This window comes from Chionomys nivalis, chromosome 12 (assembly GCF_950005125.1).
Source record: "Chionomys nivalis chromosome 12, mChiNiv1.1, whole genome shotgun sequence".
NCBI classification, from domain to species: domain Eukaryota; kingdom Metazoa; phylum Chordata; class Mammalia; order Rodentia; family Cricetidae; genus Chionomys; species Chionomys nivalis.
In genome coordinates this window covers 3,781,875-3,808,200 of record NC_080097.1, presented here as the reverse complement: position 1 = coordinate 3,808,200, position 26,326 = coordinate 3,781,875, and the positions used below count along the sequence as shown (strand labels likewise).

At 45.1% G+C, this 26,326-nt stretch overlaps 1 protein-coding gene across 8 annotated transcripts in view; it reads left to right on the top strand.

Annotated features, from left to right (window-relative positions):
- Mbnl2 (muscleblind like splicing regulator 2) overlaps window positions 1-26,326 on the top strand; it is a 152,756-nt gene that overhangs the window by 116,680 nt on the left and 9,750 nt on the right. The window contains exons 6-9 of one of the 8 annotated variants that reach the window (XM_057786214.1): window positions 458-511; window positions 1,169-1,322; window positions 7,768-7,803; window positions 9,106-9,200. In XM_057786214.1, coding sequence (XP_057642197.1) covers window positions 458-511; window positions 1,169-1,322; window positions 7,768-7,803; window positions 9,106-9,200 — 339 coding nt within the window. The remainder of the gene's footprint in view (window positions 1-457; window positions 512-1,168; window positions 1,323-7,767; window positions 7,804-9,105; window positions 9,201-26,326) is intronic. The other 7 variants (XM_057786217.1, XM_057786213.1, XM_057786218.1 and 4 more) reach the window with 7 other exon arrangements.

The window sequence follows — 26,326 nt, the reverse complement described above, 5'->3', positions numbered from 1 at the left end:
TATTTCTTCTTCATTGTTTTGTATCAGAACTAACTTATCAGATGTTCTTCAGCCTTGTGGTCCCGAAGAGTTTTGCATCCCCCCCCCCTCCAAGCAATATAAACAAAAAAGTGCTTATGGTGTGTTTGCAAGCTGCTGTTTTAATATACTTTCCTGAATTTCAAACATCTATATTTTACTCTCTTATATGCTTTTAACTAAGGTATAGTAGATGCATTTTTGCTTCAATACTAATTTAGGGTGTAAGATTCATTTCTTTAGAGAACGTTTTTGTTGTTGTGCATGCCTAGTGTTTTGTACGTTGTATATTGCATTCAGAATATTTTTTTCCTTCTCACCTATCCACAATGCAATGCCGTTCCCATGATGCACCTCTGCTTGCTGTTTACCTGTATGTTAATTCGCTTGAATCCCATTGGCCCACTGCCATCATGTGCTCGCTGCCTGTTATTAAAAGACTCAGTCGACTGCCAAAGCACTGAAGCGACCTCTCGAAGCAACTGTAGACCTGGTACTTTGACCTTTCACCTTTCGCTTTGCATGTAGCTTTTCAGAGAACCAGCTGAGATTTGTATGTAAAATACTGGTTGCAGCCCAATCATGATTATTAATTTTAAGATGGAGGAGATTCCAGAAGGTGTTTAGTCATCTCATTTGCATACGTAATCTGGGAAGTAAATGTATCCTAACAAAATTTAATACCTGTTCCAAAAGAGTGAAGCAAACTTAAATTATGTAGCTCAGGGAAATACTCATCGTAATTCCTGTTAACCTTTAAATTCAAGAAATTGCCATTCAGCTAAAGAGTAGACATTAATAATAACGCCAATGCTCCTTTCTCCCCTTAGAGTAGTTTAACCTGTTTTAAAAGCTGAAGCTGTTTTATTTTATTTTTTCCATTGTTGTTGCTTGGTAGTTTTTCTTTTCCTTAGTTGAGATGCTCCTGTTTTTGGGTTACAGAATTCATGCTTTCGCTCTCAATAACAAATTCTCACTCATTCGACATTGCCGCTCTTTAAATTAAGGTGCATGGCAGAGGCATCTCCTTAGCTATCTTTTTTAAAAGAAAGAGAAAGAAAAAGAGAATGTTGCAATTGATGATCTCTGTGGACATGGAAGACGTGCTTGCTTTAAGTTGGACACATCCTGTGCAATTCTTCCCTTCCAGGCCTTTCCTCCCGGTGCTCTTCATCCTTTACCAAAGAGACAAGCTCTGGAAAAGAGCAACGGTGCCAGCACCGTCTTCAACCCCAGCGTCTTGCACTACCAGCAGGCTCTGACCAGTGCGCAGCTGCAGCAGCACGCGGCGTTCATTCCCACAGGTGCGTGCCCTGACCGTCACGTCTGTGTCCGTGTCCTTCCGGTCATGTGCTTTCTTCTCATTTCTTTAAACTGTTTGGTAGCATCTAGTTTGCATTTAGACGTCACAAAGACAGCCTTGACCCCACCACAGCCCTAACGACCTAGACCTATTGACTTGCTTTGATTGCTAAAGACAGTCAGAGGAGTCTAAAGTCAAATGTGTAGTGGGATTTAACCTGAGACACAGGAAGCAGTTAAAGCTTTGTGTTTCTTCTGCTTACCCAAGGCCTGTAAAATAGTTTATGTAAGATTTCTTATTAGGTAATTGAAATTTGACCTTAACACTCTATGACCTAAAAATATAAATTCCAATAAATACTAACTGCCCCCCCCCCCGCTTCTATCCAGAGCACTAAAATGTCTGAGGCTTTTCAAATTAAAGTCATCCTCTACTCACGTTATTATCTCCATTCTCTCTCTCTCCCCATCCTTCTCGACTTTACCACGTTCACAAGTGCCGGGAGTACTTGTCTTCCATCTCTGAGCCAATGAGTGATGGGAGAGGGGGCTGCCCTGGCTTAGCCTACCGCTCACCGAGACCGCCTGCTAACCGCGGGGTCTCAGAGGCCAAAGGTCTTCGTGAATCCCTCATCCAGTTGACTGTTTTACAAATGAGAAAACTGAGGCCACCCCTACAATGATGAGAAGTGACTTTCCAAGGTGGCACTGCGGACCCAGATGCCAGGCCTGGTGTTCTCATGCCTGGGTCAGCTTACACGACATCACACCACCCCACCGGCTCCCACACGGGCTAGGTAGACTTTTCCCCAAAATCAGGTTAACATGCAGTTTTTGTGGCATGAAAAAAATCAATTCGTGTGAAGAAAAACAGTGTAGCACGTATCCACTCTGACTCTCCTCCCCCGGCCCCATATTTTACCCAGTTCCATGATTCAGACACAGCCACGCACACACACACACACACCTCACAAGCATGGTCATCTTCGTTCGACCAGTCTCTGTTAGAAACGGGTGGCGTGAACCTTGTTGGGAAGAACATCCATTGAGTTTTTCCATGTGAAACTCCGTCATCCCGGGATAACAAGTAGACATTGCCACTACTCTTTATGATTGGATTATCATCTCCTTAGACTGCAGAGGATGTGAGGATTACCATTGGCAATAGCTGCATTTTGCTTCCATAATAGTCTTTGTATTAAAACTATAGATGAATAGTAGCCCACATGAGTTAGTACTTTAGATGAATTAGTAACCTCTAAACTGTACAGAAATATAGATGCAAGAAGCACTATGTCAGAAAGTACCTGAGTTGTGATGTCTTAAAATACCTTCATTTTTTTTACCCTATTGCAACATTAATTAATGGCATTCCATGCCGTTCTAGCTTAGCCATATTTGTGATTGTAACCCACCTAAAATAATGTAATTACCAGTAGGGTAGCGCATCCTGAGGGCCCTGATGTTACTACAAGCGTCTCGTTGTAGACCTTGTGGCCACTACATATTTTAAGAGAGGAAAAAGTTATTGGATGGAAAAAGATGAGAGGCAAATGTGTTTGTGAAGAATTGGTCACGCAGACACCACCATCTCCCGGGAGCACCAGGTAGACCCTGAGCTGAGCCTTACGAAGGCCTCAGCAGCTCTCTGGGGCATCTGGGATACTCGAATCCAGTAACGACTGGAGGCTAAACCACCAAAAGCTTCCTCATATTAAGTATTTCCCAGGCACAGGTGAGAAACATAGCGTTAGTCCCTGGGAGCTGTAGCTGTGTATGCTGCCCTCTGGTGGCTTCCCTAGGAACAGCTCAGCTGTGTTGGCAACCTGTGGCCTCTGGAAGCCAAGGGATGGGCTATGGCCCACTTAGTTCTGTGCATTGCAACTGTTTATGGCATGTTGGCTATGTGGTGTAAAGATCACAGTGGATAACCATGTGAATTTTGTGTACTGGAGTGGTATCTGAACTCCCGATAAATTCATCACACTTGTCTGAATTGATAGAAGAGAACATAATTTTATTAAAATAAAGTTAGCATAAGTTCTCTAGCAATTAAATCCATAGCAGAAATCTCCATGGTCGTATTAGGAGATTTTTTTTGCTTCTTTGTTTGCTTCAGGATATATTTCTGACAAACTACATCTTCAACTCTATGGCAATGATAATCATCCAAGATTTCTCCTGGTTGTTTTTAAACCTCTGCTGATCGGGTAATGATGTTGTTCAACCATTTTTAGCAGATGGTTAGCCGTTATTTTTAACAAACATTTTTTTTTTATAAAGGAATCTCTCTGTTAATGTTATCCATACGCAATTATTGCAGATGATGGATCAGGGGCATTTGTGTGTATGTGTGTGTGTTGAAAGGCCATCCATAAAAGTTTTGATAGGAACTAAAATCCTCCCATTGACGATGAGAATTTGGATTTTAGGAGCTGTGCCTCCAGGCTGTAAATATTGAATGTAAAATGTCACACAGGGTGTGGGCTTCTTCCCCACAGCCAAAGTGAGATAATCACCACCTCGACTGGTGCCCCGGCACATTCTAGTGGGTGGGACTTTCCTTCTTTGCTTCTTCTTTTTCCTGATAGGGTTTATTTTAAATAAGAAGTTATACATTTGCTCTGCTATGGTAGGAAAGTGGCAAAACCACACATGGTGTCAGAAGCAACAGTGTAGTAAATAGCTGTGGGCATCTTTGTGGCAAGTTTATTCCGAGTCGCTACAAGCATTGCTGTAGACATTGCCATTGTTCCTCAAGATGTCGCAGTTCTAAAGTGGCGAACAGTTGTGTGCATTTTGCAGGTGGAAAAACTGAGGCTGTGTACACTACAAAATGGCATGCAAAAGTAAGAGTGTTCCCAGAGAGCTCTGGCTCACAGTGTCTGTGCAGTGGAGGAAGCAAACATTGGAGAAGGCTTTATCCATAGCATCGGCTTCCTGGTGAAATGCCCTGCCAGTCATGACAGAGGCAGTGCAGTCCTTCCTTGACCCCCCTTGAAATACTTCATTACATTAGAAGTGCATGTGGAAGCTTCTAGGCCATGAGAAACTACACATGTTACATAAAGTTTTCACACACTAGTAAAAGGATTATTGATGTTCAGTGGAAACTGTCTGCCTAAGTTAGAATGTATGGATTCTGCTCCATTCAGCAAGCGCTCCTGGGACACGTGCCATGGTCTGGATTGCAGACCCACAGTGAGAATGCAAAGGGGCCAAAAGCTGGGTAGAAACACAAGTCCACAGTAAGATGGGCGAGCCCGGGTTTGAGCATGGGCTTGAGGGGGAAAGAGACAGGCAAGACGTTCATCTTCAGCAGGCAGTAGGACAAGTGATGCAGAGAGGGAGGGAAGATTTTTCCAGAGCGGGAGAAATTTGCTGAGCACTTTGGGAAAGGAGTACGATTTTGCCGCTAGAGGAAGAGCATGCTGGGCAGGTGTTGCCAGAGCAGGTTTGGAGAAGAGAGGGAGCGTGGTTTGCTGTGGTAATAGTTCAGAGTATTCACAGGACCTGTGGGAAGAACAGGGTAGGACGGGGGTGAAGGTTGGGAACGCGGCTCGCAAAGCTGAGTGGGTCCAGAATCCGGCATAAAGAGAGAGATCCACATGTCAGAAGCCCCACACTTCCGATGTTCAAATCACTCTTGGCATGTAGAGAGAGGGGCTTCGTGAAGTTGCAAGGTCAAGCACTTCCCACATCCAGGACACAAGCCAGAATGTCGCTGTGCCCAAGTCCTGTGTGGGTCACACCCTTTGTGACCCAGGAGGCCCTGGAGCAAGGCCATTCATTCACTCTTGGGTGCAGAATAAAGGGGGGATTTTACAGAAGGAACTTTGGAACCTGGCGTGGCTGGCTTTCAAGTGTGATATAAACCAGGCTCTTTATAACATTCAGGAGCAGATTTCTTCCAGAGCCCTTCTTACTGCTGGCTAGAACAGTGATGCCACACAGAGGTATCCCAAGATGCCCTGTTCACCTTCTCAGACAGATTCTCTGCCCTTCTGAGTTCACAGTGGAATGGGAGAGAAAGATGCTAAAGTTCATACAAATAGGTTGTTAACATTTAGCGTACTATGGAACAAGAGCGCAAAGAGCTCAGATAACTAAACAGAAATTAAAATAGAAAGTAGCTTAGATGGCGGGGGAGGTGGGAAATGACACGTGTTGACCCATGAGAGATGAACGTAGTGGCTAAAGATTTCTAGACACGGGGAGGTGGGCAGCTGTGGGAAGCCCAAAACTAGATTAAAACTATGATATGTTCAGCTGAAACCAGTGAAGGCCCATCCAGATGGACCCTGGTACCAGGGAAGGGGACACGGTGGGTAGGTGGGCATGGTCTGGGCTAGGAGGGCCTCCATTGCTCAGCATCAGAAGCCAGCAAATCCTTTCAGAATTGAGGCAACTCCGCAATGGAGTGGGAGCCGGGAGTAGGCAGGGAGCAGGAAAGCCAGATGGAGTTGCACGAATGCTTGAGGCTTTCGGGACTGCAGAAGTGACAGATAGGCAGACAGAAGCTCAGCGAGGCAGACACCGCCTCAGGCTGGCTCACCAGTCCTGGGGATGCCATGAGGGAAAACGGCATCGCCTAACAGTTGAGGCCAAAGCGCTCCATGGGTGATGATACCCACCAGGTGTTTCCAGATGTGGAGGAGACAGTGTGAGAAAGAGCACAGCTGGGTAAAGAGACCTGCGACCAGGCAGGACACAGGATATGGAAGCCATAAGTCCACTGGTAACTTTGAAATGTATAGGTCGAGAGACAACTGGAAGACCCACAGAGCAGAAAAATACAAATAACCCAGGACAGGTTCTAAAGACTCCAGCATGCATAGAGAGGATTCAGCATAAGCTTTTAGAGTGGGGTGTGTGTGTGTGTGTGTGTGTGTGTGTGTGTGTGTGTGTGTGTGACTAAGAATTCAAGGGAAGAAAGTGACTTAGTATACAGGGTGTAGACAAGTGCAAAGTGGCTCTGGAATTGTAAGTGAAGATGTAACTGTTCTTCCAATCTGGGCAATAAACCAGCTGGAGAGGACTGGAGGACAAATAGAAGCCATGAAACTGGGTGTAGGGACTGCCTAGACACTGGGGAAGAGCAGAAAGATGGGGCTAGGGATAAGATCGCATCAGCCGAGAGGGCTTTGGAAGCATGTGAGTACCTCTGTGTGTGTTGTGGTGGGTGCGTGTGTGAAGTTGGATGTCCTGGCACATCTCCGTTAACAGAAGTCTGTGGTAGTCCACTTGAAAAGCCTTTTCCCAACTTAGTAATGTCAGCCTGGTCGAAACGTAGGTCATGCCAGAAGTCCTTATCAGAGTAAATTAAGACAAGTAGTTTGCAGAGTCCACACCTAAGCTCTCAGCGGGTGGTTCTGACACCTTCAGCAGATACACCTACATTCATTACATAGACCACTCGTATGGACATCCCTGAACTTCCAGGAATCCTTCTGTTGCCTCAGCCTGCATCCTGAGGGACAGGACCGGTAGCAGATCATCCCTCAGTGCTCACAACACATCTGACTGGAGTCTCCAATGATGCGTGCCCATCAAGACCATCCACGGATAACGTGGTTCTTCCCCAGGAAACACTGACACTGTCACTAACAACCTAGAGACCAATCTGAGATCTCCTACCCTCTTTGATCGCTTGGAAGTTACCTTGAAATGACCATGATCAAATCTCTCACCTGGGTCCTAGTGGAGCCCCAGATCTGCATGCTTGCTATATAATACTTAGGCCCCACGGGTAGGTGCCACCCCTTTGTCACAGCGAATCATAGCCAGAGAGACCCCGGAGCTCGGTTCAGGAGCCTCCCTACGTCACTACTAGCATCCAAGTAGTAGCTTAGGGTTCCCCTGCCCTCCCTGGCACAGCTCATTTAGAGGCTAGGAAATCTAAATTCACTGTTCATATCTCTGCACCGCTACTGGCACCCCACACATTTCATCACCAGACTTTAAAGCCATGAGCGTGGTGCACTCTGACGAGTACCAAATCTGGCCTAAATTTAGCATGGAACTCGATTCTGACCTTGCCCTTGACCCACGTTGCACACGACCTTGGAGGAGTTACTGTGCCTCAGATTTTTCATCTGTAAAATATAGCCGCTCTCCGCCCGAGAGGGTGGACTTGATAATGTCCGGACAAGACGTTGACGTCTTCAGAGGGTGCTGTGGTGCTATCACTGCCATCCCTGTTAGAATCACGTTGGCCTAGATGAACAGAAAGGGGGGTAATGGGAGCGTGGGCCCGGAACCTTATTGGCTTAAAGTGAGTTGGCTATCTCTGTGTCTATACTGACGATGTGAACAGTCCTAAAACAGTGTGAACTAACCCTACTGATTTCTGGTTGTGCTTCAGTCTCACTTTGAATGTTAACTCTAAACCGCTAACCTGTTTCTTTCCCTTTATTCACTTTCTCCACCCCCCTTGCATGACTTCAGGGTCAGTTTTGTGCATGACACCTGCTACCAGTATTGGTAGGTTTCAACCTTTTTTTATTTGTCTTTTATATGATGTACAATGCCTTCACTGTTTGACATTGATTTCAGAAATGGTAGAAAATGATTTAGGAAGTAGACCTGAAGGCTTTAATGGCTTTAGACTTAACGTGTAAGCTATGCTTGTGTATTTAAGAAAACGATAGCTGTTGATGTGTGACCTCTTATGCTAGAACAATCACTGCAGAGGTAAAACCACAAGTACAAGTGTGCTTTTTAATGATTTGTGTTCTGTTTCTCTTTATAGTTTTTCTGGTTTAGCATGAGGCAAACAGAGGCAGGCTAATTTCATCAATGTTTTAAAGTTTCATAGTGGTGTGCCTTGATCTCCTCTTTGCTGTGTGTTAGAGTTATCAGAGCTTCCCAGAAATTTACTTTTGGAAAAAAAAACTATACATGGATGTATTTTGAAATCAAGTTTCTGAACTTTCTTGCTTAATTATGTTTCTAGAGTGTTGACTTATATATGATTATATATATATATATATATATATATATATATATATATATATATATATATATATATTGTAGCTCCACACTCCCTTAGGTGGGAATCTTTAATAGTGGAGTCTTCTCTTACATTCGGGGCCTTGGCGCAAAAGTCTGTCTTCAGGGCATCCAATCTGTTTCATGTAGGAGTCTAGAAAGTAAACATTGGCAAAATGGATCTGGTCACTTCAAAGCAAATCCTTTAGAACTGCACCAAGGCCATTTTTTGCCTTACTGTTATTGACCAAAATAAACATAATCCACTGGAATTCCAGTTTACAAATGTGATTCCAAATTGGAAAAAAAAAGTTTACTTTAACCATAATTAATTCCAAAGCTCATCTTATCTTATTAGGTCTTCTGAGCCTTCAGTGTTTTAGAATTTATGATTAGTCTACTTTGGTTAAAATATATTCTCATTTCATTGGATATTACCTAGTCTCGTGTTTTGAGAAGCATCCGTTGTTACGGTCACGATACACTCTCAATTGGGAATGACTCTGTCTTCGGAAACAAAATGTTTATGAATACATCATTCAAAGCAGTTGTTCTTTGGACTTTCTGGGAATCACTGATTATGTTTGAAGACTTCCTTTAATTGTACTTGTAATAAGCTATTTTCCCTTTTTATTTCTCTCCCATGCTTCCTTGCTTTGCATTGTGATTGCATGCCATCTGCTGGTTTAACCCATGATGGCTTGCTGCTCTGATATTCACCATGCCAAATACCACTTCTATTACCATAATGCTACACCCTCCTGTTCATTGCTCCCATGGTTCCCCTCCTGAAAGTACCCATGATGCACAGCGCTACGTCCGCCACTGTCTCTGCAGCAACAACTCCTGCAACAAGTGCCCCCTTCGCAGCAACAGCCACAGCCAATCAGGTTTGCTCCTTTTAAAGCTTTCTTTCACAAATCCCGAACTCTAAATGAGTGCTGATATTTAAAAAAAAAATTCTCGGTGAGAATTTTTTTTTCATGTTTATCCATCAAATTTTATTTTTTTAATTAGTTTATAGCAAGCATTTGTGGACAGGTTGCACTTATTTAGAGTTAACATTTACTGCAAATAATGATGTAGCTATGTTTTGTGTTGCACTGTTTGTTTTCGTACCTAATATTGTGTAATTAACCTGACAGGCTTAAATTCCTTTAGTACAGCATTTCTTGTCCAGTGGTTTGTGAGTTGCCACCCAAGAAATGTAGAACCACACCAGTGAGTGCTCCCAAGACAGCTCCACTTTGATTCGGTTCATTCTCTAGTGGAAGAAAAATGAAAATTCTCCTTCCATATTCTAAGCGTCTACTTTGAGGTCTGAATAATTCTCATGAACACTGACCTTGGTCACAGGTTCTGACTCAGTGCCCACTGGCAGATCTGTTCAGATCTGGTGTAAGAGCCGTGCCACCCCAGGAGACCAGTGTGGCTACCACTGGGCTCACCATGGCGGGTTCTAACTGAATATGAGCGTTTACTGTGTTGGCTTAATGCATGTGCCACTAGGCCAATGGGGACGATTCCCAAAGGGGAGAGCCAGTGAACTATTTCCTACTCTGCGGTCACAAGCTAGCCGTGTCCTCGATGCTGCCCAGCCTGTTTATACATTTGCTGGCCATAAGGGACAAGTGAGAGACGACAGCATATCCTCTTGTCTCAATTAGAAAAGCACCTGACACAGGGGCCTTCCCTTTGTAGGATAATTTTGGTTTTTTGTTTAATTTTGTGTTTTGTTTTCTTTTAAATAAACTCAACTGTGCTGAGAAAGGGTGGGAAGGATAAAAAAGTAGTTTGGGGTACTGGGAGGAAGGCCAGGCAAACAGGAAAAATGGTAAGTTAAACTCTGGAGAAGACTTGCTAAGGTAGAGATGGCTGTCTCTAAGCTTCAACCTGAAAACTGGAAGGGCAAGGTTGGCTCCAGTGAATACATGACCCCAGTGCTCTGGACTTCCTCCAAAGGAGAGGAGGAGCTACACTGACTGAAGGACATGAATAAATGTTAACCCTACTGTGTCATCTGGTAAAGCAGAAGACTGAGGGAGGGATCCATGCCACCAGAGACAGTTAAGAGGACATGTCTCCACCTCTCTGCTCTTCACAGTGCAATCCTGGCCACAAAGGAACACTAGCTTGGCTTCCAAACCAGTACCACAAATAGCAGCAAATAAGTTCCTGAACTAGGAAGACTGGGTTACTGTTTATTTGGTTGGTTGACTGGTTGACTGGCTGGATGGCTGGTTGTTTGAATGGATAGATGAATGGATGGATGGATGGATGGATGGATGGATGGATGGATGGATGGATGGATGGATGGATGGATAATTGGATGGCTATATGGCTGGTTGCTTGGTTGGAGGATTAGTTGGCTAGTTCATTGGTTGGATGGTTGGTTTGTTGGCTGGAGTTAGTTGGCTGGCCAATTGGTTGGTTGGTTGGTTGGTTGGTTGGTTGGTTGGTTGGTTGGTTGGTGAGTTGGTTGATTATCTGGTTGGTTGACTATCTGGTTAGTTGATTGTTTGGTTGATTGGCTGACTGGCTGGTTGGTTGACTAACTGGCTGATTGGATGGATGACTGATTGGCTGATTGGTTGGTTGACTGGCTGGATGATTGGTTAATTGGTTGGTCGATTGGTTGGTTGATCGATTTATTGATTGGTGACTTGCCAATTAGTTAGTTGGTTGGTTGGTTAGCTGGTTGGCTGGTTGATTGATTCATTGGTGTGTTGACTGGCTGGTTGGTTGGTTGGCCAGCTAGTTAGTTGGCTAGCTGGTTAGCTGGGTGGTTGGTTGACTGGCTGAGAGATTGGCTAGTTGGTTATCTAGCCAGTTGGTTGACTGGTTAGCTGACAAGTTGGTTGACTGGCTAAGTGATTGGCTAGTTGGTTATCTAGCCAGTTGGTTGATTGGTTAGCTGACGAGTTGGTTGGTTGGTTGGTTGGTTGGATGGTTGATTGGTTGGCTAGTTCATCCAATGGTTTTAGACAGTGATGGGACAAAGGAGAGAGACTTTGCACCCTTGTAAGTTGGTTCAAAGCCCCCCTCTCACTCGTCATGGGGCAGCTGGTTGCCTGCTTTGTATGTCTATGTCCTGCCTCTCAAAATCAGATTCATGTGAGTTTGATCCACTTATGTTGCAAAATCCCTGTTTCCTAAGGAAACAGGCTTCAGATATAATCCCATAAGAGTACCCCTTTTAGTAAAGTTCCACCTATACTTTAGACAAATTGAGCACTCCCAACTCTCAGAAGTCTTTCCTAAGAAAGGAGAAGGGGGCAAGATAAAGAAATGCTTTGAAGCTTTAGGGTAAATCCCAGCCTGCCTCGCAAGCATGCAGCCATGAGTGACAGGTGATAGTTCCTGACCTAGAGATTCTTCAGGCTGTTTGTAGAAAGAACTAAAATGGTAAAGGTAGAGTAAGGCTTAGACAGGTATGCAAGGGAGAAAGGAGTATGCAGGCCAGCCAGAAGCTTCGATGCCACTTCAGGGTGTGATTGATGAAGGAACTAACGAGTGTAATTGGGACTTAATACAGAGCAGGGAAACTAGAGAAAATCTGAGTGGCTTCCCCAATCCTCGACTCCTTCCAAATTTACAATTTGTTAGACGGTTGTTGTTGGGGTGGCACATTGATGGTAAAGAGAATAGGGTGTCAGCTCCTTTGCAGGTCTTTACATATGGGGGAAAAGCAGATCACTGAAATGTAAGCTTTTAGATATGATACTCTTTATTTATCTCAATAAACTTTGGAGAGCGAGGCGTCTACCAAAGAGCTCTCAGCACCTAAAAACAGGAAGCTCAGAGGTGTTTAATAAGTGTGAAATAACAGGCTATCATCTTGTTAAAGTTCACTCTTTAAATGCCAATCGAATCAGGCCCATGTGACCCACGAAAGTCAATAAAAGCTCATGAACAGATAGATGACCTTTGAGATCTGTGAATGTTTTACAGACCCGAAGCTCAACACCAGGAAGGAGGTAAACTCAAGGTGGGGGTGGAGCTAGGGAGGGCAAAGTTCACTGGGTGACAAGCCCTTGGCCAGCTCGTCCTTCGGGAGCCACCTGTGTTTGCACGAAGTGCAGTTGGGTTTCAGCGCTGTGTCTGCTAACTCAGATCGTCATTTCAAACCCTGAAAACTGCAGAGGTACTTGTAATTCGAGACAAGATTTGAAGGAGGAAAGGGCACAGCAGAGCTCCCGGGTCAGCCCCTCCACTCAGAGCTCTCTATGCCAGCCCCAGGTGACACACCACCAGTCAGTCATAGCCTCAGCCAAACACCCAGGACAGTTTCACAACCTTAGACTAGTAGCTTGAGAAAGACAGAATATAAATATATTCCAGAATTTTTTTTAAAGAAAAGGCTGCTTAGCTCTAGGAATAGATGTGTAAACAAAAATATAGCAAGTAAATTTATTAAATAATTTTCTGATTAATGTCTTTGAATCTCAATATATTAAACCGTGACTAATAATAATATAAACCACTTCCTATGTAGCAGGTATGATTCTAAATGCTCTCTAGTATAGTATGTCAAATGTTTGACTTTATTACAGAAGATGCATAGGTAAACAACTTAGAACATTTTGTCTAATCAAAGAAGGATGTGGGTTAAAATTCCTATAACCTAAATGATTCCAGAACTCTGCTATGGTCTTTTGTTTTGTTTGTTTAGGATTTGGTGTTTTCAAAATCAACTTCTGTTATTTGAAAAGAGAAGACATAATTTACATTTAGCTTCTTCATTTGTATTCAGAGATCATTTAGTTCCCTTGAGTAAGCCTTTAAAGGCCCAGCTAAAATCCAGCTAATGTTGAGTCTTCCCTGAGGCCCCGCCCCAAGCTCAGTGGCCTCTGACTCAGGAACTTTGTCTGCACAGGACTTACAGCGCTGTCCTTGGTCAGCGGGATAAATGCCCAGGTACGCGGAGGGGAGGCTTGTAAAGTTTTGATGGAGAAGAGCCAATGATCTGATTGGTTGGTGTATGGGTGTGGCATAAGTGTGTCTGACTCTGGTTGGGTATTAGCCGTAATGTCAGGTTAAAGGACTCAGCTCCTTTCGTGGCCACTCTGGGGATCTCACACAGAAGAGTCTCGGGAACAGAGAAGACTGAGCAGATGGGTCTGAGACAGACGAGTCTGCAGATCTAAACGGGAGCAGTGGCAGCTGGCAAGTGGCCCAGTCAGCCTCACCTCTGTGTATTAGGCACGGAGTGTAACGTAAAGCACAGCCTCACTGTGTGCATTAGGCATGGAGTGTAACGTAAAGCACAGCCTCACCTGTGTGCATTAGGCACGGAGTGTAACGTAAAGCACAGCCTCACCTGTATGCATTAGGCACGGAGTGTAACGTAAAGCACAGCCTCACCTGTGTGCATTAGGCACGGAGTGTAACGTAAAGCACAGCCTCACCTGTATGCATTAGGCACGGAGTGTAACGTAAAGCCAAAGACAGATGTTCAACACCTTGACACCAGAACAAAATCCGTCCAAAGACAAGGCAGGTGGCAGGAGAGTTGTGGGATGGCCTGAAAGGTGGCCACAGGAAGTCATTTCTTCTGCTCCGAATTCTTTCCAGACCAGAGCTTGATGGCCTCGTTGGTCATATGCATCCAGTGTGCCTTCCCCTCCCTACACAATATGTGATTAGCCAGAAGTACCCAGAGCCCCACCCACACTCTGATGTGAAGGGACCTCACTGTCCCTGACTCTACATTATAGTTGTATGGATAGAAAGGAACAAACAACTCCAGTTCATTCTACTTCATAAGCTGTCTGGGAGAAAAACCATTATAGCTTAAATATTAGGACTCTCTGGAGCTCCCATACAGTACCTTCGAAACTGAAGTCACATGACATTTCCGGCACAGTGTGAACTAATAATCATACTCCATAATGTGCCAATTCTTGATCGTGTTCATGACCTTCAGACTTTACCACGTCTTTTGTACACATGGCCAGAGGCTAAGTCCACCACAGAAAAGTTTACTGGAAATTGGTTGATAATGTATACAATGTATCATGTCTATATCACCATCTTTTTCAGTTACATTTCTTGGGAGGGGGGCATGTGTATGCATGCATGCCTGCCCACATGTGCATGTGTGTGCATAGATGTGGAGCCCGAAAGATAGCTTGCAGGAGATGGTTCTCTCCTTCTACACTGTAGGATCCGGGCATTGACTGACCTGGGTCATCAGGCCTGGCACCCAGTGCCTTCACCCCCTGAACCATCTCACCAGCCCCCATCTTTCTATTGAAATACCTGATAAACTGGAAAATTCTACTTTTTTGGACGTGCCAGATACAGGTTTGCTGTACCTGATAATCAGCATCAATAGTATCCTATCAGAAGAACAGTATAACTGCCTGTAACCAGAATCACACACTGTGTTTTAACTGGCCTCAATGAGGGCTGCTTCTGAGGAAGAACTGGCTGGCCGAACTTACCCCCACCGCACCTGCAGACATAACCCCAGAGCTACGGAGGTGAGGTGATGTTTCGCCCCCATCACCCCCCCCCCACAGCTCAGCCTTGTGAAGTCTCTGTTATCCGATGCCATCTGTTGGGACTATATTCGGACAGCTGTAGGAGGCGTCAGTGGTACCTGCTCTCCATCACTTGACCCATTTTAGGGCCTGTGTTTGTTTCACAAGAAAGGTTCTGCAAGGCCCAGTGTGGGAGGAGTAGGCCCTGTCAGATCTGTCTCCAGAAATACACAGCAGAGTGGCCAGCCCCTGTGCCGAGGATCAAAGTGCCACACACTCCTTTTTCCTAACCTGCCGAAGTGATGAAGCCACTTTAAACATTTTGCTTGAACTCTTAGTTCAAACTGCTTGGCGCCTGAGTCTAACTTCCGGTGTGCAGAATGGAATCGTCCAGATTCACTAGCAGGGGAAAGTGTTTTCACAGGTGGAAGTATACTGACAGTCTTAGGGGAACTTGGATGTGTGAGGAGCAATGTAGAGGGAGGTTTCTTGTGTTGTTTGTTTTCTGTGAGAAGCCAGGGAGCCCCACCACAGAAGGCTGCTCACAGTGGAAGGAAGGAACTGATTCCCGAAAGTCCCCAATCCGCATATGTGTGCGTCATGACACACATGTACTAGCATTCACATATACACACTGTGTGTGCGTGTGAGTTTGAGTGTGTAAACACGCAAAAAGAAATCTGAAACTGAGAGACAATGGGCGTTTTCCGCCTCAGAGGTAGCTGCTTGGGGACGGCAGGAAGCATAATTAGTGAAAGAATCCAGGGATTCTCTAAGGAAAGCCAAGTTATGTAAGCGCAGTGATCCGATACCATTCCATTTTCATGAATAATTCACACCTCACGGTGAGAAGCTTGGGCACCCTTCTTTTGTGTATGGCACCTGAAGACGTAGGGCAGCTCCAGTTCCCTGTGGCTGAGGAGAACAGGTCAGGAGCCCTAAGGCACCTTCCTGCCTGGTGCTGGTTCTACTTCAAATTCTACCATCTTTTGCATTTCAATGGGACTTTGGGGCGCGGCTTCTTTTTGAATGGAAAAGTTGCATTCCTCAGAGTGCCTTGGCTTTTGCTGGTGTACTAAGGCTGGGCTCCACCTGTCTAAATTGAGGCTGCTGGCTTGAAGCTGCACGGGTATGCAGTCCATCCTGTGTGTGTTATTCCCAGCTAGAGGTTTGCAAGGAAGGAGAAACTAGCGGTGGTGCATGAACTGAACCCGTGTCTGAGGGCTCAGGGGTGGGTAGGGTTTTCCTCTGTGATAGCTACGCTAAGCACAACAAACGTCCATTCCTTTCTGCACCCAAATCTGCGTGCCTTCTTTAACCTCCACCTGAGTGTTGTGTGTGTGTGTCTGTCTGTCTGTGTCCTGCATGTGTGTCTTCTGTGTGTCTGTGTGTTTGGGATGGACTCCAAGAGACTGCGGCTGTATTTACCAGAAGTGATGTTCCATAGGTCACAGGCAAATTGGGTTTTGGTCTAGCCTCTGCCCCCTCCAGCTATCCAGCTACTCTCCAAGGCAGTGACTCTGGACACCGCCTCCGTCTGAGTCTACTGATTATTGCGGAGTCTAGTACAGTTGGGGGGGGGGTGCTAGAGAGGCTCAGGGGTCAGTGGCTTCGTAAAGAGATGTGAAATCATCAAGGCATTGTCATTAGAGATGAAACCCCATATGTAAAGATCACAGCGTGGAAAATAATCTCCAAGGTAAGGTTTCATCCCTAAAGTAGCCAGGGACAGAGCTCTGTGGGATATGGGGTAGACCGGGAGATGGTAAGATGCAGACCAACTCGGAGAATGTATAAAAGGTAAAGACAAAGGACTTAGAAGATGGTGTGGCTGTGCAAGTTTGGGCACCTAAGTGCAGCCCCCCCGAGCCCAGAGAACATGGATGGATGCAGAGCTTCCCACCTATAGTCTAGGAGTGGGAAGGTGGAGGAGGAAGATCTCTGGGTCTTGCTGCTCAGCCAGGCTAGCCAAATACGCCAGCTCCAGGTGTAGAGAGACTCCTATCTCAGAGCGGAAGGGAAAGGCCATTGGGTGGCTCACGCAGCAAACTGCTTAATAAAAAGCTGGGTGTGGTGGCGCATATCTGGAACCCCGGCTGAGACACGCGGAATCCTGGCGCTCACTGGCCAGCTAGTCTAATAGACTCTTATAGTCCAGATTCAGCGAGAGACCCTGTCTCAAAAAAGATAAGGTTGAGATTGGTTAAGGAAGATGCCAGATATCAGCATCTGGCCCCAACGTGTAAATATTCACACACATATACACACATATGCATACACACACACACACACACTACAAATACATATACACAAAGTGGAAAGCAATTGAAGAATCTGATATTGGGCTCTGGCTTCCACGTGCGCGCGCACACACACACACACACACACACACATTCAGAAACACATGAAAGAAATAAGTGGTGGAGACAAGGGTAGGTTAACAGGAAAAGGGAATCCAGAGGCGTGTTACATTGTACGTTATTGCCTTTAATCCTATAGCATGGGTTCTCTTGTCCCGCCTGCTCTGGAGAATTGAAAGCATAGGCTTGGTCATGGCCTTACTAGGTAGCAAAGCCTCTATCTGACCCTCAAATCTGTCTCAGTCAACATTCTGCCACTGTGACAAAGCACCTAGGACAATCAGCTTCATGGAAAGAAAGGTCCCTCTTGGCCCAGTTTGGGGTTTCAGTCTGCAGTTGGTCGGCCCATTGCTTTTGGGTCTGCAGCAGCATCATGAAGGAAGTGCATGGCAGAAGAGGCCTGCCCACCTCATGGCAACCTAGAAGCAAAAGAGAGGCCAGAAGAGTACTGGTCACAATATCCCATTCAAGGCCACCTCTCCAAGACTCAGTTCTCTGGTGACAGTTTATCTCCTGAAGGTTCTCACCATCATTTAGTAGAACTAAGCTGTATATGAAGCCTCTAGTGGGCCAGATCCAGAGTTTTGTAAATTCAGTGCCCCCCTCAAACACATCCCCAACAGATCCAGTACCCCCCCTTAAACACATCCCCAATCCAATACTTCCCCCACATCCTACACACATCCCCAACAGATCCAGTACCCCCCCTTAAACACATCCCCAATCCAATACTTCCCCCACATCCTACACACGCCCCCAGCAGCACGTGTAGTATAGAGAGAATTTCAGAATCAATCTCAGGGCCAGCACAATGGTTCACAAGCTAAGGCACTTGACAATCACACCTGAAGATCTCACGAGTGTATGTATGTGTGTGTTTGTGTGTAAGCATGAATGTGCATACACACACTCACGCACGCATTGTTTTTTAAAGAGATGCTACAGTTGTAATAGATCTAAATAGGGTAACAGTTTTTCTCAGGTGAGCTAAAAGCCTTGCTTTGGTCCGTTGGGTGGGAGCATGGGGTAGAAAGGGCTATGGCCACCCATAGAAAAGAGAGCTGAATAGGGGAGTCCAGGACACAGGAAGCTGTGTCCACAGAGACTGTGGGAGCTCAGAGGCCAAGGGTGAGTTCACCATGAGGTAGCTTCTCTATCAGTGAAGCACTAGAATCAGGACTGAGGGAAAAATTAACTCTGGGGTAGAGCGATGGGCTATTAGTGATAACAGCCAGAGAGGTTACCTACAACATAGCCCTCCTCCATGGCATTTTCCTGTTGACAGTTTGACTTTGTTTTGTCCTAGAACAGTGTAGGTGGTGTTGTCTGACAGAGGTTTATGAGGGACTATAGCTGTTCTTGCCCTTGGAATCCATCCGTCTCCAGCATCCAGTGTGATACACTGTGATTCTTGGTCTGTTTTTCTGGCCTTCAGCAATCAGTCTGTTGGTCTTTAGCATCACACCTTGCTCTACAATACTCAGAGACACAGAGCCCATGTCGAAAAGCTTCATGTAGCAAATCCAGACCCTTGTCACTGTTTTCCATGAGGCATTTCTAAAAACAGCATCATCAATTTGGTCACTGTCGGATGTCACTCAGTGGCCCCTAGTTGTGGTGCATCAGGTATGAAGACCAGCTACAATTAAATAATTCTAGTAATGATCAGGAAGTCATAAAGCAAAGGATAAACTGTGGTGTGTGTGCATGTTCATGTGTGTGTACGTGTGTACAGGAACACATGCGTGTTGAGGCCTGAGGTCAACAGTAGATGTCTACCCCAACCACTCCCCATCTTATTTTTGTGTGTCATATCTGTCAGTGAACCTGAAACTCACTCTTTTAACTGGACTGACTGGTCAGAAAGTCCCAGGAATCCCACTGTTTCCACCCTCCCAGCACTGGGGTTGTAAACCGTGCTTACAATAGCAGCACCACCGCGCCAAAGCCTTTGCATGGATGCTGGCAATCCCAGCTCCCTGTGCTAGCGTGGCAAGCACTTGCCCCCTGAGCTCCATCGGCGGCCCTAGGATAACATTTTTATGTGATACAAGTTACATTATAAATTGTAATAGGAACTGGAATCAACCAGCAAAGTGCCTTGCCCAACGCACATAAATTTGCAGAGGAGGCAAGCCCAGAACCGGAGGATTTGGATCTGCCTAGAGCAGTCTCTTCTCCGTGTGGCCAGCCGCCTTCCTGAGAATGTGCTTTAAGTGATGTGGAAGGACCCCAAGGACTCCAGAGCACACAGACAGCACAGATGTGACTCAGGCTACCTCCAGCTTGAAGCACTTGCTGTGTGCCAAACATTGTTCACAGCCTTTGATACGAATTCTCTCTCTGAAAGCAGAAATGTCACTGAAGGGACCTTTAGACGTGCTGGGGAACATGTCCAAGGTTGTACTGTTAAGAGGCAAAGCCGGATTTCAAACTTCTCCAGACTTTTATAAAAAAATCTCCATTTTACAGTGAAAAGATCAAGAGTATTGCAGTGACTTGCTCACAGTTATACAAGGCTGAGAAACTCAGTCCCCTAACCCCACATCTAAGTTTCTTTTGCTCTGCCAAAACATGGTTCACACCAAGTTGCTAACTCCAAGTTGTTTTGGAACAGCCCAAAACTTTGCTTCCTCATTAGAATGTGGAGGGTTTGTAACTAAACAAAGGTACCCAGAGATGTCAAACTTGGTCCTTTGTTTCTCTACAAGTGTTTTTCCAGCTGTAATTTCATAGCTGTTGCATCGGTCTTTCTGCTCTGGTTGTGTGGTTCAGGACAGGAGGCGATGTTTGAATAGATTCCTGCCACTCGTGTTCTCTGCTGGGCTCCTCTTGACTCTGAAACATGAACTAGGAAAGAAGTTTGGAAGGGGAGACCTAAGAAGTGTGTAACGGTGAAAAAGAGCCCACAGTATGCCTTGGACAGGGAGTTCTGAGTTCCTGGCATGGGACTGTATGTTGGTTTACTAAACAAAAGCTAGAAAGTCCCTGCTACTTCTGCTGCCTGTGCAGGAGCTACGTGAGAAGTGAAGGCTTGGAAGTTGAACTCCAGATGTTTATTTGCTAAACAAGATGGGTGCACAGAAGTGCCCGTAAATAGTCATTGTCTCTAATCACAGTGATTAGAAATAATTAATAAATCATAGCTTGTGAAGATGTTTACATTTTGTGATGTCGACTAGGAAATTAGAATAGTTTCCAAGGCTGGAGCTCAGTGGAAGAGCACTTGCCTCACGTGCATGAGGTTCTAGGTTCGACACTTACTACTGCCCAAAATTAAAAAGATAGTTTAATGTTGTCATATAATATTGTCCGTAGACACTTGTTAAATAGTGAAGGAATGCTCATAATACCATAGGAGGGAACCGGCTTTGAGTTCCCGTCACGGAAGATGAGGAAGATCAAGAAGAAAAGAAGTTGACAGGCTTGCCCACAGCATGCATACACTAAGCCTGGCTGTAGGGTTGACCCGTGTCTAACTCTAAGGAATGGGAAATTCTGCCCATTGGAGAATATCAACTTCCCACTGCGGCAGGCACTGCTCACCCAGCACTGGTGCAGACTGCACCCCTGCAATCAAAGGCTTCAGTTTGCAGAACGATTATTCTGGAGTCAAAACTTTAATGAAAAAAAAAATCAGAGAAATTCAGTCTTGCTTCATCATCAGAGACAGTCAACATATGTGCTTTAGAGAGGAAAGCAAATGCATTTGCTATTCCGAAAAACGTTAGTCTCACCAAAAACCAAACATATTTCCAACATACGAGGCACCATTCAGACCTATATTTAAATGCACAATAGAATAATTTGAATAACTATTTAAATAGAAACTGAAATCAATTTGATTTAAGATTATGAATCCTAAAATAATAGCCTTAGGGAAAGAAACCAGCCTTATCAAACACCTTTAGTACACATCAGACCCTTTATGTGCACTGTTCTATTTAATACTCGTTATTGCTCTGCAGAGTACCTTACGCGGTTTCCAGATGAGAGCAAATCATCTGGAATAAATGGACCACAATTCAAGCAAGCGTGTGGTGGCTGGACAGGTTTAGCCTCGGGCTTCCACGCCTTCATATCCTGTGCTCCCTAGCACATTTGAAAGGATTGGAGCTTGTGGTCCATGTGGGGACTGGCTGTACCAGTCAGGCTCAAGAGAGAGCAGCGCTGTCGCTCAGCATGGCAGCCTTTGCCTGTCTCCCGGACATGAGGGAATGTGTTCAGTCCCCAGCACCGCCAAAAGATTGGAAACAAAGATTCAACTACTACGTTTAAATATTTTAACCATTTCAGAAGCTCTCACAGAGATGAAAACATTTTAAAGTCTAAATCCAGTATTAGAATTTGTCTGCGAATATCAGTGGTTGGTGAGATTGCCAATTCAAATTTCAACTCGGTTAGAAAAAGTAGGGTGCATGGGAAAACAGGGGCCATTTCTCCATCCCAGAGTAATAAGGCAGCGGGGAACGCTGGAAGGAGTCAAGCAGAAGTCCAGTGTCCCCACAGAACCTTCTGGACACATCAACCTCAGTAAACAAACTGAGCACCCCAAGTTAAGAAGCCATGCTGTGGGCAACCTGCAGGAGACGGGTGGAAAATGAGCAGCCGCGAGTTCAGCTTATTCCTAAGTGAGGATGGTGACGGGTCCTGTGCAGAACCAGAGAGCCCATCGTAAAGCCAGAAATGGGAAGGATGAAAGGAAGGGCAGGTAAGGGTGGGAGCTGTTTACGGTTTTGACAGACACAGGGTGAAACACACTGTATGAAACCAAAGCACCTAGACAGCTAAGGCAAGAAAGAGGGTCTCAAGGCCAAGGCCAGCATGAGCTGCCTGAGACCCTGTCTCAAGGATACAAGGGCTGGGAGTGTAGCTCAGTGGCAGAGAGTGTTTCTGTCATGTGTGTACAAATCCCTGGTTTAGTCCCCAAAGCTGAAAATACAAGTGTCCAGGAAAGAGAATTCGGAGTCGGTGTCCAGTTGGTGCAGTTTCGATTAAGAGGCGAAGATATGCAGCTGGACTGGGACGGTAGTAGAAAGCAAAGTAGGCAGGACTCACAACTATCCACTCAGAGTGTTTTAAACAGATGTTACCTTATGTGTACTTTACCACGTTCTTAAATAGACAATCTAAAAGAACTCTTCTCCAAAAAAGAAGGGATTAAGAATTGTCGAGGAAGATGTCAGAGTACCAAGCTGTTACTAAGCTTACTTTCCCTCCTGATAAGATTCCTTGTCCCCCATGCTTCCCTTCAGGGGTCTGTTTTCACAAGGACGATGACTCTGTGCAGCTGTGGGCTTTTCCTCAGTGGCCTGAGTTCATTAGAAGTGAGGTTTAGCCTGGGACACCTTATTAAAAGAAGAAAGCCTGCTATTTCCTTGGTGACAGTATGTCTTCTTGCTCCCTCTCCACGCTGGATGCTGGAGTTCCGGGGCTGAGCCAATGGGAAGATAGCCCCCTTGCTCGTGGGCCTTACATAATAAATGGTACAGGCAATGAAGAATGTGCAAATAATTATAGTCAAAGTAATTATGGGATTCAGATCACCTCAGAAGGACCAAACTATTGGTGGGGACGTCTGCCAGGAAAGCAATAGAATGTGGCTGCTCTCCTTGGTTAAACACCCTCCTCTTGTCTTACGCCAGGGTCTTCCTGGACTTCCTGAGGGATTGTTGGGGGAGCTGGTTGTACAGTCCTCTGAGTACCCACCACACTGAGAGTTACTAGCGCACTACAAACAAAGGGAAAGACTGAGGCTCGGGCAACTCACAAACCAGTTGGTGGCATAGCTGAGATTCTCTGTCCCTTACATCTACTTTCTGGGGTTTTTTCTCTGTACTTGAGGCTTATACACAATTGAGCAGCTAGATTATCCTCTCTCTCTCTCTCTCTCATACACACACACACACACACACACACACACACCTCACAGGCAAACAACTAAAATGGGGCTTCAGGGCCTTCATTGTGCTGGCAAAAGTGTTGCACGGCAGCAGCATCTCCCTGCTTTGAGAAGTGCCCAAGGTGATTCCAACACAGGAGGATACCCTTCCCTATCCAGTACTTCACCTCCATCCTCTTCATCCCGCTGAATGCAGTGTTTGTGCTGGTTTTGCCATCGGTGCCTTAAAAGCCAATTCCTGATGGGCCGAATTACACCTTCTGCCCTATTGTGAAAGCAGATACTGCCGCCAGAATGTGCCCAGATTCCAAGCTTGATATTGGTAGGCAGTGAGCAGGATTCAGGGCTGTATGTTACACACATACACACAGCAGGAGCACGTTTCTGTGGGTTTTTTTACTTCTTGACCTGAATCTTATTTATTACTGTGAGGAAAACCACATAGTTTTAAAAGCACCATGTGTGTGAACAAATCTTCTGAAATCTCTTTGCAGCTGTGTATAAACTGAATGGTTTTTAAAAAGTAAAACACCTGCTTCAGGCTTGTTTGTTTCGACTTGGACACTGGTGTCTTTTATTCATTTTTCATTCTTGAGTTGTTAACTCATAGCTTGTGAAACCTTTAAGGTAAACCTGATATCAAAACTATAAGCAAGTAATAGACACATTGATTATTATCCATTTATACAACAAAGAAAGCCTTAATAATATGTGACCTAAATAAGCTTTTACATGTATTTTTTTTTCTTAGATTCAGCATCCACGCCCAGAGGTCTGCGTCAGTGAGACCAGTCAGGAGTGGGCTACCCAGTTAATCCCAGCCTCACCCTGCACATATTATTACAAATATTCTAAAGATTGTAGGATTTATGTGGCCCCATTTTATGTTTTTTTCTTGTTTTCTTTCTTTCTCTCTTTCTTTCTTCTTTCTTTTTGTCAAGAGAGGATTTATCTATGTAACAGCCATAACTGTCCTGGAACTCGCTCTTGTAGACAACGCTGGCCTTGAACTCCCAGAGACTGGTTCCTGGGTGGCTATAAACTCCTCCACGTTAGCCTTCCCTGCTCTCATTGTGCCATGGCTCGCCCTGCCTGCCGCTTTTCTTCCCGGCTCTCACCTGACCCTTCCAGTCTAGGGTTTGGTTTTAGTTTTTTTCGTCTTTCACAGCTGCAGAGCAAACATAATCTCATAGCTCTTCTTTTATGAATAAACACACAGCACTCTTCGATATGTTGTTAATAACACCAAGGGGACAAAACCAGGGAAAGAAAAGAAATGAGGCAGAGGGGAACCTGCCGTTTCCTTTTACCCCCTCCTCATTTGTATGCAGAAGCTAGCCATTCTTGGGGGACATATATTAGAATTTCATATGTATGCAGAAGGCAGCCATTCTTGGGGGACATATATTAGAATTTCATATGCTGCACAATTACAGCAGCATATAAATGTTAGCGGAAGAGGTGATCTGAGGACAGCCCTCCCTCTTCAGAGCGAAGACAGTGGAAATGATCCTTAGGAGTCACCCACAGGTGGAAGAGTTAAGCTGGACTCAGAGTTGGGGAGACAGGCCTTGCTCTCAGAGTTGCATGAAGAAACCCCCATCAGACTTAATCCCCACCCTCTCTCCCCAACCACCATGGATAAGCTGGTCCTGCACCCATCACTGAAGGTCAGACAGAGGACACACAGGAAGAGAATGCCTTTCCCTGTTAGAAGGCATTCACAGTAGCAGGAAAACCCACGTTCTGCGAACACAGGGCACACCTGAGTAACAAGCCACCTGTAAGGGGAGGTGGCTCTTGTCTGGTTTGCATACGTTTAGCGATTTCTTTGCAAGCATATGCAAGCCCCTTACTTCCCTACATTATTTTGTGTGTGTGTGTGTGTATTTCAACCACGTAATAGTTGTGGACACAATTTTTTAAAGCCAGCTGGTGATTTCATTTGTATGGCATTGGCAAAGTGGGGAGTTGTTTGTAACGAATTATGTGTGGTGTGGAAATGCACTTTCTAACTGACGCAGCCACGCCAGGGCAACCCTGAGCGCTTTAGAGACTCAGCCCTGCTTCACCGTGAAAACTCTGCAGAGCTGAGACTCAGCGTCACACTGCAGTGCACACCAGGTCTAGATATGAGATGTAGATGCTTGATCAAGTCGGGAACTTCCACTTAGAGATTTTATCCTGATAACCTGTCAGTATGGGCCTTGGTTGGTAATATTTAATAAGGGTATGCTACCACTTTTCATATAGAGAGAGCCCAGTTACTAATGTTTTACGTGACAGTTACATATATACAACATACATAATATATGTATGTTATTAACAACAGGATGGAAAAAATTTCTAAAAAATGAGTCACCAAAGATTGACATCACTGGAAATAGAGAAATTATATCTTAGGGTGTTAACGTTCTGTATCAGCACAAAGCAGAACCAGTTGGAACAAAACTGCCCTTGAAGGAGCTACCGAGTATTAGAGAAGCACCATCCAACCTCAGTTCACTTTTCTTGGAGTGAAGCTGTCAGTTTGACCATTTGCTCCCAAGACCCTAGGTTATACATTTTATGTACAAATAAAATCTGCATTTGAAAGTCAGTTAAATGTGGTAACACACTCTCCTCCCCTAAAACAACAGCCCCCTAAAATAGCAAGTAAGACTTTTTCTCAGACTCTGGGGTATATGGGAATTGGTGGCGGTTGCTAGCGTCCTCGAAGCCCTGGGTTTGGCTTGTAGCATCTCAGAAAACAATCCAGGGAGCACACACCTACAGTTCCAGGAGTGGTTGGGTAGAGGCAGGATAATCAAAGTTCAAAGTCATTCTTCACTGCCCAGCAAGTCTGAGACCAACCTCGGACTAAATGAGAGCCTGTCTCAAAAACAATTTTAAGACAACTTTTCCGTGCCACCAATTATCTCAGAACTTTTGATACAATTAATTAATAAATGGTCATGAGATAGGCTGAAGAATATATTTACTTGACAGTGTCCATGTGCCAGCATTAAAATTATTGCTTTAATTAATGACTTCAATTAATGATTGAAGTCTGGTGCTATAAGTTCACCAAGAGTCATAACAACTTTGTGTTTGCCTTCAGAAAGTCTTACTGTGATTAAATACCAAATTGCCCTGATCCAAAACTATGCAAATGTCTCTGTGCTGCATCAGAGGACTCCCGGGTTTCCCCTCTCTGGCAGCATCAGGAAGCCCGACAGCAATGGCTGCCACATAGAAGTGTCATGGAGCTGTAGAGCCAAGAAGGGGAG